We start from the raw sequence: 14,385 nt of genomic DNA, 5'->3' as shown, positions 1-14,385 counted from the left end.
AGCGCAGAACAGGGGCTGGGGGCACGGCGGCGTTGCTGCACAGCCAGCACTATCAGCGGGCTGGCTCTCGCCCGACACCGTTACGCATTGCGGCAGCATCCCCTCTCTCCCCATTGCCTTTCCCCTGCTTAAGCAGAGCGGGAACTTGTTTGGGGCTGGCAGCTGTGGCATCAGCCCCGTTTGTATCGCTGCAATGGCTCCGGTTTAACATGGAGTTTCCAAGATCCTGCTGAAGTCGGTATGTATTTGGAAACTCAGCCCTCAGTCTAGGCTCTCTTTTTCCTGAAAGATCTTTCTCAGGTACCAATGGGAAAAGCTCGTTTGCCTCCAAGATTACGGCAGTTTTAACACAGGCTTCAGCAGGGTCAGGGTTTGGTCCGTTGCCAGCCGTCTCCCTCATCTCTGTGTCTTGACGCTGCTCTCCCAGCCAGTACTCACACCACAGCCTGTGTTGCTTGAGGGTAATTTATTTGCTTTACTTTTTTAAATGTAGTCGCTAAGGGAAAATGTGGTTTGCTCCTAGCTGTCCCTCTGACAGCGTGCTTACTGCCGCAAGGATGGCTGTTCTCCCAGCCGCCGTGGCCGTCAGGAGGAACCTCTCTCACTGTAGTTTGCATTTTATCTCCCGTGAGTCGTGCAACGCTGTCTTGCCCGTGCATCTCCCAGCACAGCGCTTCTCACAGCGGGAGCCTCGAGTCGCTGTGTCCCGTCCATGGGAGGAGTTGCAGCCTGCTGCGCCGCTGCCGGGTCGGAGCTGCGAGTGCCAGCAGCAGCCAGGGTCAGCCCTCCTGTAGCTCTGCGAGGTAAGCCAGGCTGCAGCCTGCGGCGCGCTTCCCCCCTCTCCTCTTCCCAATGTATCTTTTCTTTTCTTCTTCTTTTGTTGTTGATGTGCTTGGATCCTGACTCGCAGTGTGTGGTGGAGCTCTGTATTTTCTGTGTCTCCTGGCAGACCCTTGCTGGATTCCTATTCTTGAAAAGAAGAAACAAGAACCATTTGGGAGAGAAGTTTACTTAAATAAATGCAATAGGTTAGATGACTTTTTCCTCTTTTGGTCATTGGGGTTTTACTTTCCTCTGAAGTGATGATGAATTGGAGTCACAAGGTTTGGAGCGAGAGACAAACTCTTTGAAAAGCTTATTTCATTCAAGTAAGACCTTAATTCTGATTTCTGTCTCGGTACTGTATATGCTGTAGATAACTGTCATCTGGCAGGTTAATTTAGTATTTTTGTCCTTGTTACAGGCAGAGCTTGAAATTGGCGTAAAACAAAAAAGGTCTTTTAAAAGTTAGCAAGCCCACGACATTGCGTGGATTTAATGAGGCCTGCTCCCGAGATGCTTAGGTAACTCACACCCAGTCTCTCGGCAGTTAATTATTGCCAGTATACAAAGCCTAAACCCTCATAAAGTAACTTCCTTACAGATGCTACTATGAACTTATTAAATCCTGTGATGCATCGTCAGTCTTGTTGGTATCAGCTAGAGCGAAGGGCTCTGAGCACCGCAGAGGACTAGGCACATCTTAAGAACTCATTATGAAAAGGAATTTTTAATTATTTTGCTGTGCCTTTCCAGTGTAAGATTTTAAACACATACCAGACAGTTTTCTCTGAGGCTTCGCACAACGTTTGTTAGTTGTTTGCATTTGGACTTTATTTTATGCAGGGCTTGCTGGTGTATATATTGGTGGTAGATACGAATGTTCATATTTGACCTGCGTTACACAAAGCTGGACTGCGCCAGCAGCCTGCTCTATGTGCTGCTCTGGGGCCAGTCACCATCACGTGGGAATGGGGCTCCAATATATTTTTCTGAGTATCATATCGGAATTTCCCCCCCCCCCCCTCCCCTCAGCAGAGTGGCTTTTCACACAAGATTGAACTGCTATTTTTCTAATCTCTTACAGAAATCTTTCTTGGCGTGTTCAGTAGGTCACTATGAATAATGTGCTTTTCCGTTTGGCAGCCAGACGGGAAAGCTGGGGGAAGGGGAAGCCGAGAGGAAGGCAAGGGCTCGTTACCTTCGGGGATCGGAGGGAAACCAGCACTTTCCTTTTCTCACAAGATCCAGCAAAAGCCAGCACTTTGTTCTGATGGCAGTAATCCCTTTCCCACCCGAGACCTTCTCGGTGCCTCTGAGGAAAGCAGTGGAAGAGGAGATCTAAACCCACCAGGCTGCAGCAGTGAGGGTCACGGCATCCCGGCTTTACCCCAATAGATTGGAGGCAAAGTGAGGGCATGAGAATGCCCTTGTCCGAGGTTGGGGAGCCTGGGTTTGAGCCCATCCCTGTGGATATTTAGGTGTCAAAGCAAAATGGAAGAGGAGCAGAGCGCTCCTCTGCTGGGCAGTGCTCAGCCATGGTGGCGGGGCTGCCCTCCGAACGAGGGGTTCGGGCGAGGATGACGTTCAGTTCATCTCATGCTCCTCGTGGTAGGAGTGGTGGGTACCCCTGACCTGGAGCTGCTGGAGAGCTTATGGGTCCGAGAACCAGCCCTGAAACTGTTCTCAGGCAGCTCCATCAGACAGAGCTCACAGGTGAGACTGCTTCCCCGTCCCACCCCAGCTAGCACGCTGCTCACGCAGGAAACATGGCATGGCGGCAGGGTCCGGGGTCTGGCCCTTTTTGTGCGTAGGCTCAGCTTCTTGGCTGTTGTAAAACCTGGTGACACTTGACGTGGATGACAGCTACGTCAGATCCCAGCTCTGCACAGGAGAGACGCTGGTCACCTTCAGCAGTCTCTGCAGGAGGCACCTGCCCTTCTGGGAACCAGTTTGGCTCCCGCTGGCCACAGTGGGAGCTGCAGGGAGACTTCGTGTCTGCATCGTTTCCGAAACCCCGCTCCTCCTGGCTCACCAGCCCTTACTCCGTACAGCTGCTCTCGGAGAGTTCACATTACCGGTACTTTATCTTCTTCACTACGATGCTGCTGCCCCCACGGGATTTTACGCAGCCGGGCCGATGCAATTCGGCGGGGATGGGGCCCGAGAGCTGCGCAAGCCTCTAGTGATGGATGGGACCGTGCAAGGAAAGCAGCGCTCGCTCCCTCTTCGCGCCCGTGAGAACGAATGGTTTGCTGGTGGAGGAGTGACGGGGAGGAGGGGAAATGGAGGGCAGGTACGGGACTGCGGTGCAGGAGCAGCCCGAGGGGTGATCGGCCAGGGAGGGAGCGAGCGTGCAGCTGGGGGGAGCCTGCTCGCGGGAGGGGAGGGCACGGTGGAGCGAGGGCTCTGCCATTGACCAAATGCACACGCTCGGGGTTTTCACTGCGGCGTGTCCCTGAGCTCGTTGCCCAGCCCCTGGCGATCTGGTGAATCCCACGTCTGTGTGTGTGTGTGTGCCAGTCACCTTCTGAAGAGCAAAAAACTTCTGGTATGGCGTTGCCTTGTGGCTGGCTCAACGACGTGTGGAGGAGTGGTTCCTTGCTTTTTTGGACATGGGGCATTGCTAGCTGCAGTTTATCCCCCTGCTGCTTTTTTGGAAGGTACTTTAACCTATGGATACCCTCCTGATGCCGTTCATAGCCTTATCCCTCTATAGCATATCCTGCCACGGTTCCTTCTCCGGGCTGCAGGTCCTTGCCTGCTTGCTGCTCTCACAAAGCTGCTGCTGCCCTTTCGTTACTCTTGTCTTCTGCCTTCTGCTTTCTCCCTAAATCTCCGCATCCATTTTAATAAAGGGCAGCTGGAACAGCACACTGTACTCAAGATCCAGACGTGCTGTGGGTTTATACGTTGCCACACAACGTTTTCTCTTTCCTTTCCTAGTAATCCTTTGTTTCAGGCTGCTGCCGGCAGCAAAGCTGCCACTTTCACCCCGCCGCCTGCTCGGCCCCTGGCAGCATTGCCGGGCCGTACGCCAGCCCGCGGTCCCACCGCTGTGCGCGCAGGGTGGGGATTGCTTTCTCCCACCACCCTGTTTATGTTCGTTCATATTTAGCCGCTTTGACTCTTACGGGTCTCCGCTTGCTTGCCTGACCCTGAGGTGGTACCTGCAGGGATGGTGCTTTGCTTCGGCACGCTGCTGCCGTGGCCGTGCCGGGCATCTCTGCCGTGCTGGGCATCTCTCTCTGCCGTGCCCAGCACCGTTGCCTCCCTGCCGGAACAGGGACCCTGAAACGCAGCTTGTGCTTCCAGCTGCAAACCGAACCCCAATGCACTTTCTTAGATTCAGTGTGCTCTTGTGCAGGCGAAATTCCCAGTTTCCTCCCATGCAGGAAAGCAGATGACTGCTTGCCCTTGCCCCTGCTCTGTAGCAAAGAGTTGATGAATCGTTTCCTTTTCTGTATTTAAGTAAAATTCTGTTGTTCAGAGCTCATCCAGAGCATTTTAATGTTTTGAACGCTTGCAGTCTTCACTCTCTTCCTGCAATTGTCCGAAGGCTGCGTTCTTTTGTCTCCCACCCAACGGTTGCTGTTACTTGCTTGGAAGTGTTGCGAGTGGGTTTGTCTCTATCAGTGCAAATTAATTTCTTCCTCAGTTTCTAGTCAGCATTTTATTTTTATTGTATGTTGGTGTCAGTGCGGTTTTAAAGCATGAATGTGTATTTCTACCGTTCCTGAGAGTGATCTCCTACACAAAGGAAACGGAGGCACCGCTACTTGTACCTTTAGACCCGGCGGTTTTGTTCAGTTGGCTATAAAGCTAGGGTTGCATTTAAAAAACAAATAAAAATAGTTGAGAGTTTTGAATAATAGAGTTATTAATGCTGTGATTTCTGCACAGTGAACCGCTGCTTTGTGTGCTTGGCTGTTTGAGAAGGAAATGGGTATGGCAGCGGAGAGATGTGCTGCTCTTCATCAGATGGAGCTGGGTATATCCTTGGAGGTGCCGGTTTTGATTTAAATACTGGCGACAGTGGGGGCAGTTCTGTATAGAAAATGGGGGTTGGCTTGACTTACATGTATTGCTCCTGAGTTGGCAAAACAAGGAGAGGAAGGGGCAGTGTGATTTATTATCCAGACTCCAGAAGAGGTCTGGAAAGAGGTGTATTTTCAGCATTCCGCTTGTGGTCTACACAACAAGCGAAACAAAGTACCAATACGTAAACCCAGGGAGCAAGAGTAAACCCTGGAGTTTGTTTAAGGGTGCTGATTACATGGGTATCTCGCAGCTACCACGTGGGTATGCAGCAGCATTTAAAAAAAAAAAAAAAAAGGCGGAAAAAAGGCGGAAAAAAGGCAAACGGGGCACTGAAAGGGGCACGCCTGGTACTCAGCTTTCGTGGGTGAAGTAAAATGCCCAGGAGCTGGTTTCCAGCTAGGCAGCAAGCTACCTGTGTTGTGAAGCGCGTAACTAGGAGTCGAGGTTTTTCCCAAAGCATCTCTTTCCGGAGTCTGATTCATATCTGCCCTTATTGTTATCTGTTGTGTTCACATGGGTTTTCTTTCTTTTGTTAGTCTGTTTTCCTTCCTTGTTTTTAAAGAATAGCTTATCTGTACGCCCCAGAAGGGTGTGACTCACAGAGATCACAAGCTTCTACAACAAGCTGAAGCCCAGCCTGCCGACTACAAGAAAATATGCTGAGGTTTACAAACAGCAGTGCCACATCGTGTTTGCAAAAGGCGGCGACCGCACCGAGGTGCACGCTGGTGGGACTCGGCCGGATCCGGAGCACCCGTGTCCACCGCTGACAGGCAGGTGTACTTACAACACCATCCCATCTCGGAGAGTAACTGCTTTTGTGTTTCGGTGCTCTTCATCGCTGCTGCCCGGTGCTGTGAAGGGCAGGGGCAGCGGGACTCAGAGGTGTTTCCGGACGTGTATGCAGCGGCTAGAGCTCAGGCCTTGGAGTGGGAAGATGAGCTTTCGTCTGAGCTCTGCTGGGCGTGAGTGCCCTGGCACCGGTCGCAGGACGCCTTGCCACTCTTGGCCTGCCTTGTGCACGCTAAATGTGCATACCTGCGTGTTTCAGCAGGTTATTGCACAGCTTGTGGAAGACTGAATTCATTCTGGGTCTTAGAGTACAGCCCTCGTATTACTGAGGCTCCGCTAGTAGGAGAAGGAGAGGGAAGGCGCCAATTTGTCTGGTTTTATCTTTTGTCAGGAGCCCTTGCAATGGGTGACGGAGCAGACTCTCTGATGACTGTGCATCTTCTCGCCAATTCAGGACACTCATTGCTTCTGCAGCAAACTCTGGATCAGCTTTTGGAGTGGATCTGCCCGGATGTTCAACTTTTCCTGGTGTCCGAGCGAGTTACTCCATTGAGATACTACGAGAGGTACCATAAGAGAAGCTGCGGCTTTCCGGGAATCTCTGTTCTCCTTTTTCTACACGAGGACTTGGGAGAAGAGCGGATTTTCCAGGTCCATGAGCTCTTCCAGCGTCCGCCCTGGCGCTACCAGTGTGCCCAGATTGCTAATGGGCAAAGCCACCGCTATGTCCCAGCTCACCAGGACTTCTACGGCCTGGACGACCAGATGCCTGTGTGGGGCATCAGGCGGGTGCACTGCGGCCCCGAAATCCTGCGTGTCACCCTCTACTGTAGTTTCGATAACTACGAGGATGCGGTGAGACTCTACGAGATGATCCTACAGAAAGAAGCAGCTGTGCAGAAGAGTAACTTCTGTGTCTTTGTGCTGTACGCAACCCAAAACACCGCCGTGCAGCTCTGCTTGAAGCAGCTGCCCATCGGGGTGGCTGCCGAGCCCAAGGACTCATCAGCCTTGCAGTTCAAGGTGCAAGAAATCGGGCAGCTGGTGCCTCTCCTGCCTAACCCCTGTATTCCTATCAGTAGCACCAGGTGGCAAACGCAAGACTATGAAGGAAATAAAATTCTGCTTCAGGTATGTGTCGGTGGTGCTCTGAGAGGAAGGGTTTAATATTACGGTTTTTTTCTTCCAGGAAAGAGCAGGACTGGTTCAAAATGGAAATTAAGATTTTGATTGTTTATGTTTTCTTTTGAATTTGTGAATGCAGTAATTGGTATCTGCCAACGCTGGGATGCCGTTGATAAATCTAAGCACAGATCCTTGGAATATTTTTATATTGTTAATTTAAACATCGTTACTGCTTGCCCGAAATTTCAAGTATTAATGCTTTTTTGAGCAGGCTAGTTTAACGTCTTTCCTTCCCTGCCTGAATCAAATGATCGCAGCGGCCTATTCTTTTTCTGTTAAGTCATTGTATTATAACTGCTTTTGAAAGCACATTTTTAGCATCCAAAACCAGATGTATTGTAAGTATAGCGTTGGTATAACATCATCCACAATAGATTTTGCGAGCTCTCGAGTGAGTTGCAGTTGGGTAAAAGTGCCAAAGAGATGTGTTGTAGGAAATCTCTCCCCTTTCAGTCCAAGTCGTGCGGTCCAGAGGTGGTATGAATGCAAATAAATAAAAACTGATAAAGATGACTGTGCTGAGGTGACACGTAGTGGGAATTATACACGTGAGCAGGAGGGCAGTTTAGCTCAGCGCGCTTTCTTTCTGCTGTAACGGCCCCTCCCACCTCTGATTTATTTTTTCTTGTAATTTGGGTATTTAAATCATTTGCCCATCCTGTGTTTTTTTTTTTTCCTTCCAGAGCTCATTTGTTACAAATCAAGTTAATTATTCCGTACAGCCTATTTTTATGCTACTCCGAACGCTAATCTTCAGAGCAGCCTTTGCGTACTTCTCATTCAGTATCACTTTACAAACTGCTTTGCCATCCGCTTGGACGGGACGAGGCCCTGAGCATCTTCATGTAGCTTTGAAGTTGGTCCTGCCTGGAGCAGGGGACTGGGCCAGGTGACCTCCAGAGGTCCCTTCCTCAATTACTCTGTGGTTCTTCCTGCTGTACATACAAGGTCTGGAAGCCTACAGACGTACATGAATTTACTGGCAGGAAATTTGGAAGCTTCTCTGGGAGCGTAGCCATGCTGTGCTGTGCTCCTGCTGAAGGAAGCAGGAGTCCACTTGAACTCGAGGATGTGTATCGTTTGTGTCCGTGCTCCACGCAGCACGCTGACAGCCTAGCACACGGCGCTTTATTCTGCAGCTCTTCGGTTCATACTGTAAATCTTTAGTCTAAGTACCTGCAAATGACTTACTCCTGGCTCACCCCCATCCCCTCCGCCTCATCCTCTTGTCTTATTGCAAATCAAATCCAAGGGTCTGCTTGTGGAGTGCCACCCACACGGAGCTGTTGTTCCCTCCTGAGCCTGGAAGAACCCTTTTCTTGGTTTTATTGGGAAAGAGATAACCCAAGCCACCTAGACTGATAAACAAGTAAATAAACCGCATCCCCCCGCCTTTTTTTGGCTGAAGTTGCTCACTAATTACTGTTCTATTTCATGTCCTTTCTCTGAGTGTTTACAGGAGATCCCCGCTGCTCAAATTTTACAAGTTTAGCCTTAAGACTTAAGTAGGAGAGTAGGACCATTTCCATGTGCTGTTTTGTACATAAAGACATGAAATGTGTCTCTAGGCTTGCAGAGGATTGAGGCAGGTGCCTTCCTCTGGGCTGGTGCCTCCAGGGGCAGCATGCTCCATGGGAACAAGTGGGACGTGTCAACAGGTCCTGGTCCCGGTGGCCTTGCTGTTCTGATGGGTATCTCCTCCCTGGATTAGTGTTGGTTCATGCGTTGCCCAGCAATCAAAGGAATGCCATTTGATCCAGAGCTTCCTGAACAAGTTTCTTCCCAAAAAACCGCCGGTCAGGATTTGCAGATGTGAAGGAGCTCCAGTAGATCTGATGCCTCCAAGGTTTTAGGACAGTCACAGCTCTGTGTGGGCTGTGTTTAGGTCACGTGCAGCAAATCTGTCACGTGCGCGCTAGTCATCATAGAATGGTTTGGGTTGGAAGGGACTTAAAGATCATCTAGTTCCAACCCCTGCCATGGGCACGGACACCCTCCACTAGTTCTGAGAGCCCTCCGAGAGCTGCTCACAAGCACCACAGCATGTGCGTGCTGCCGTCAGGAAAATCCCAAGCAGAGGTGTAAGAGCTTGGTAGATACCACATCGTGATTCGGTTTCTTTGTCTGGACTGGGTTTCAGCCCCAGCTGTCTGTCCACAGCTGGCCGTGGGCGGCTGCCTTGGCAGGAACAGCAAGAGGACAAGTGCATGTTGCACCCCACCAACGCACTCCCGAGCTGCCCCTGTTAAACTCGAGGGTCTTCTGAAGCCAGCTGTGGTAACTTGCAGTGACTCTCCAAGTGTTTATCCAGTCTCCCCTTGAATTCACATGAAGATTTTGTATCCACAACATTCTTTGGCAGGTCTACTGCCACCTTCCTTCCATTGAAACTGGCTCCGGCTGGCCTCAGTTGATGGGCTCAGCTTCTTGCATTGCAAATGGCAGGGAACGGACAATACCTATCTGTTTCTCCAGGTGGCTCATGGTGTTTTAGCCTTTTATCCTCTCCCTCCCAAACTGTTTTTATTTTCCCCAGGCTTAAAATTCAGCATACGTGACTGTTCCTTTCCTATACTTGCAATTATCCTTGTTGTCCATTTCCGAGCATTTCCAGCTCCGTGATACTCTGTTGTGTGTTGCAGGTGATGGACAGGCACCACGGTCCAACTTTGGGACCAGAGCTGCACCGTGCATAACAATGATCTCCATTTTGTTTGGAATAAGTCTAAGATTTCATTTGCTTTGTAGACTGCTGCCAGGCACTGGACTGATGCTAACACAGTGCTGTCTGTCACAGAAGTGAGGCTGGGTCACGGTCAGATCACAACGTAGCATTTTGTATATGAAGCCAGGGTTGTTTTTCTCCGTTTGCATCACGTTATCTACATGAAGCTTCATCTGCCATCGCTCAGGCTTGTGAGACTCCTGTGCTGTTCTCTGTAGTGGGGCTCTGACAGCGCAGGTGATGTCAGCACAGTGAGGCTAGGTGAGAGCACCAACGTTGGTCAGGCTAGACTGATATGTTAATGGGGTTCTCTCCATGTTTCCTCAACAGGTTCAAGACAGCTCCAAGCCCCATGAAACAAATGTTGGGCTTTCCCATCCGCTTAGTCATGCAGGCAATGAAAAAATCCTGCAGGACTCTGTCCCAGCTGCTCTCCCTGTAAAGCGAGGTAATCCTGGGCGGAGAAGCCAGGAGGTCAGAGCCACGAAGGGTAAAACAAAATCTGACCAAAGCGAAGCCCTTACTCCTGAGCAAGCCAGCGGTGACCTCCACAGGCGCTTCTGCTCTTCTCACGGTGGTCCAGCAGCCCCGTCGCGGTGGGATGCCACCTCCCTCCGCAGGCAGGCGAGCACCAAGCTGCAGGCTTCTCTCCAGGAGAGCCGTGTTTGTCAGCAGGCAGCAGAGACCAACGTCGACACCGGGCTCGCCGTGGTGAATCCCGCAAGTGGCCGCTGCCCGCTGAACTGCTTCTCCAGGGACTTGCGGAGCAGCCTCCTCCAGCCGCGGGCACCCACGGGGAGGGCCGGCAGCGCCGTGCCCTCCCAGGACAGGACCCAGCTGCCCTCTGCTGCGGCCAAAAGGAGTAAAGCAGCAGGGCAAAGAGCTTTGGACCTCCACTTGCAAATACCGCGGGCCAGCCCTGCAAGCAGAGCGGAGGACGACGAGGAAGAGGAATTTTTTATATGACTGAAAACAAATGTGCCAGATGGACTCATCATCTCCAAATGACAGCGCAGCGCTTTTATGTGTACTGTGACCGCTGGTGCTCAGTTTACCTTTGTAGCTGTGAAAACACTTCAGCAGTGGGTGCGAGGTAGATGCTTACTTTCCATGGGGCGATGCTAAGGAGGCTGAAGGCAAAGCAGGAAAAATAACACTGTATTTACAGAAAGGTTTCTTTTTTTTAATGCAGAATGGACTGGAGGATTATTGTGCAATGAATAGGAATAAGCCATCTGACTCCTAGAGCTGTTCTAAGATGGTAAAAATGATAGGCAGCGACACGTTCAGATGGGGTTAGAAGGTGCAGCTTGCCTGAGCTGCCCGAGCAGCAGGAAGCCCCCAGCTGCAGGGGCTCGTCGTCCCCCACCGGGACATATTGCCACAAGGTAGTGGCACAGTCACGGTGGTAATGCCGATTTTCCTCTATGGTCCTTCTCGCTTCCCCTGTTATTGGTATTTAAAAATCATCAATGTCATAAATTTCAAGCGAGATGTGAAACATAAGAATGTTCTTTTAAAATATTTTTGAAGAAAAAAATTTCTAGAGAGACCTTTTCCCCAAATTAGCACAGTCCGCACAGAAAGCAAACACTTGCAGAGAATAGTCTGAGCTATGTTTATGCTCCAGTAAGACCAACAAAATAAACCCAGTAACCGGCCAGGCTTTGTTAGACCAGTGTGCAGTTATCGGCAGGCAATCCTAACTGCGTTTTAATTAACAGAAGACAAGAGGTTTGGAGGGAATCGCCGAATGCTTAAGAGTGAAAAGGACAGGAGAAATGATGTTTCAGCAACAGATGCTGAAATAACTCCAATCTTGATCAGCAGTTTGTTTCCTGAAGTAGGATTAAATAAATCTCAAAGGGAAAGAGATGGGAAGGGCATGAGAGGAATGAAATTATTACCAGAAAAGCCAAATCTAATCACACTTACCTTCCAAGCGGCAGAAACAGAGGTATTTTCTCCTTAAATGTATCTGAACTCTGCTTTACACAAAAGCGTGAATTTGTTTGGAGAGTGCCTTCTCATCGCCGCCTCTTGGTTCGTAACTCAGGTTTGACAGGCGATGGCTTCGCGCGGCCCGAGGAGAAGCAGAGGGTGATGGGCAGCAGCAGAGCCTTCCTGCGGGGGTGGGGGTTCTGCACCTCTTCACGGGTGTTCAACCCGTGTACGTGCGCCAGCTGAACGTGGCCCACGCTGCACCAGCTTCATCACCCGGGGGACTCCAAAGCCACCCCGGTGGTGGTGGTGGTGGGACTAGAGAGCGGTGCCGCTGCTGGATGTCACCTTGGGCTTTGGGAAGACCCAGCTTTTCGGGGAAGTTTGAAGGCGCAGCCGAGTTGGGCTGAAGAGCGGGAGGTGGGAACAGGGCTGTCCCCGCTCTGTGTCTCTGCGCCCTCACAGCTGGTGCTGCCCCGGAGGCGATGCTCGGGGACTAAACCTGCACAAAGCTGAACAGGACTCTCACTTTGCTGGACGTTTAACAAAACCCCCCACATTTTCATATGTTCTTTAAAACTTTGGACTTTTTAATAAAACATAGTGTGATATTTTACATCTATGAGAGTAATTATTTCATCTCACCTAGCGTGCTAGAAACTTATGCAGTGCTTTACAGAGCTGGAGAAAACGTTTGGTCAGCTAGAGGAGCAGCAAAGAGGAGAGCCTGCAGGCGGGTTTGCTCTCTGGGTTCGCTGCGGCACGCGTGAGGGAGGGATAAAGGGAGAGAGGGGGATCGGGGTAGGGCAGCGGTCTATAAACATGGGCATACAGCCCTGGCAGTGGGCATGGATGGGAGAGTCATGAACCTGGGAGTAAAGCCAGAAGTGAGATTCTTGAGAGAAACGGCTTTAAAGAGAGGTTTCATGGTCTTCTCGCTCTCATGCCAAAGGTACTTGAGTGTGACTATTTAGCATACTCTCGTTTTACCTAAGAGAAAGAGGGTGCTTAAGAGGTAGAAGGTCAGTATCTAGCATGGGGAAAATGCTGCATCGTTTAAGACAAAAAAAGAGAAGAAAATTATACATGAGGTTGGCCTGCCTGCAACAGATCCCAGAAGAGAAGGACTTCAAGTCAAAGGGAAACTGCTCTGAAAACATTGCTTGTAACAGTGAGTATATAAAATCCATGTATTTTAAGTGCAGGATACGCCTAGTGTAAATGCTGTACTGCACAGGCGGCTTTTGGGTCGGAGGGCACAGTTTCTCCCTGGATGGATTCAGTAGCGGGAGGCAAAGATTCACGTTTTCCATAGACTGTTCATATCTCTGCAACCTTTATTTTACATTTCTTCCTTGCGTACTGTGCCATTTCTTTCAGGTTTTTACAAAACAGGCTGTTAAGGGAGAGCGCAGGTTGACAGGGGTCTGCTGAAGCTCTGTGCCCCAAACAACACGCAAGGAGCTCACAGGTAAGCGGCCAGACCCGGCGGCCTCTTGGGAACGGGCGGACGTGCGAGGTGTACGGGGTTGGTACACCCCAGGGGGAGTTTTGAAAAGTTATGCTTAGAGGTACGATGGCATTGCAACCCTGAATGAAGGGAAATGAGGTGGGGGTTCTTATCATTTGTATGTGTCATGCTCGATATAGGTTAGTCTGCTGGAAATGGGACCTGGCTGTGACGGTGCTGCGGACACCGAGCTGCTGATTCCTCTGACAGACACCTCGATGGACAGCAGCCAAGGTGGTCAGTACGGGTTGGCACTCACTAACCAAGATTTCAGTTTTGGGATGTGCGTTTCTTGAGGGTGGTGGGCATCCTGCGTTGCGCTGGTCTGTCTGTCAGGCAGTGTCACACCAGGGAGCAAGAGCACGACCCCGGGGCTCCTGTAGCCATGCTGTTGGGTGACCCTGTTCCCAGGAGGGGGCAGAGATGCCGTGCCTGTGCTCAGGAAAGGACGATGGTGAACGGTCCCAGCCCGAAGGGAAAGGCTTTTCTCCTGGGCTGCTTGCGCAGTCTGGGTGACGGAGGGAGGGAAATCTGTTCATGCCAGAGCAGGGCTGGTGCTGAGAGCAGGAGCTGCTGGCAGCAGGAGTCGGGCGAAGCAGGAGAGCTCTTTTGGAGTCTCCTTAGCCCAACCTGCAGAGGCTGTTGCTTTTGTTGTTTTAGCCCCTGGCTACAGAAACGGTGCCTTTTGTCTCCTCTGCAGCTAGCAGAGCGGTATTTCTGAGGGATGAGTTGCCGGGGAGGAGTGGGAGCACTCCTCACCGCCTGGATACGGGCACAAAGGCAGGGGGTGCTCCCCCCGCTCCCCGTGCCGGGCACCGTGCCGCGGCGCAGGCGGGCACCCAGGCAACCTCGGCCTTGGCACGCGGCTGCTGGGGTCAGTACTGACGCCGCAGGCTTGGCCTCTCCGTATTAAGGAGAAGTTGGCAAGCTTGGCTCTTCTGGGGAAGCAAGTGCTGAATGTACCCTTCTTTCCTGAGTTTTGGGCCAAATTCAGCTTTCACGAGTGCCTTGGTAAATTCTGAGGTAGTCCAGTGAGCACAGCCGAGCTTCCCAGATTTACGCTGGTGGGTCTGAGGTGGGAGTTTTTCTTCTCTCAGCTCAGGCAGGGTGTTCTTCATCTGTCTTGGTGCTGGGCTCTGTGCTGAGGCCCAGGAGAGAGAAAGCTTCACAGCTACTTAGCGGAGGAAAAAATGTTGCATGTATCAGAAATCCCGCGTTTGTAGCAGAGACACAAACCAGAAATTGTCCCTTAGCCAAAGACGAGTGCGGCGGCTCCAGCTCCTCCACGGGCTGCACCGTGGTGTTCTCCTGGCACCCACGCACAGCCCACCCGCAGCCCGGGCATTGCGTTTCTGTTGCCATAAATTGCACG

At 51.2% G+C, this 14,385-nt stretch overlaps 1 protein-coding gene across 4 annotated transcripts; it reads left to right on the top strand.

The window, feature by feature from the left end:
- The first annotated feature begins 725 nt into the window (after positions 1–725).
- On the top strand, positions 726–12,113 carry FAM124B (family with sequence similarity 124 member B). 4 transcript variants are annotated; one of them, XM_054835917.1, is made up of 3 exons: positions 726–803; positions 5,423–6,783; positions 9,893–12,113. In XM_054835917.1, the coding sequence occupies exons 2-3, from the start codon at positions 6,055–6,057 to the stop codon at positions 10,526–10,528; spliced, it is 1,365 nt and encodes a 454-aa protein (XP_054691892.1). In that variant the 5' UTR covers positions 726–803; positions 5,423–6,054; the 3' UTR covers positions 10,529–12,113. The 4 variants fall into 4 exon arrangements, with proteins under 4 accessions (XP_054691892.1, XP_054691894.1, XP_054691891.1 ...); XM_054835919.1 differs by lacking the exon at positions 726–803 and adding an exon at positions 2,597–3,056; XM_054835916.1 differs by lacking the exon at positions 726–803 and adding an exon at positions 3,303–3,482.
- Positions 12,114–14,385: the final 2,272 nt, after the last annotated feature.

The sequence above is a fragment of the Grus americana genome, chromosome 9 (assembly GCF_028858705.1).
Source record: "Grus americana isolate bGruAme1 chromosome 9, bGruAme1.mat, whole genome shotgun sequence".
NCBI classification, from domain to species: domain Eukaryota; kingdom Metazoa; phylum Chordata; class Aves; order Gruiformes; family Gruidae; genus Grus; species Grus americana.
The sequence above is the reverse complement of the archived record's forward strand: the minus strand, read 5'-3'. Positions and strand labels throughout refer to the sequence as shown.

Excerpts from the sequence above, each read along its gene's own strand:
- FAM124B (XM_054835917.1), top strand. The coding sequence starts at position 6,055 with ATGGGTGACGGAGCAGACTCTCTGATGACTGTGCATCTTCTCGCCAAT. Across the intron at positions 6,784-9,892 it reads GAAATAAAATTCTGCTTCAG|GTTCAAGACAGCTCCAAGCC; the intron begins GTATGTGTCGGT and ends TTTCCTCAACAG.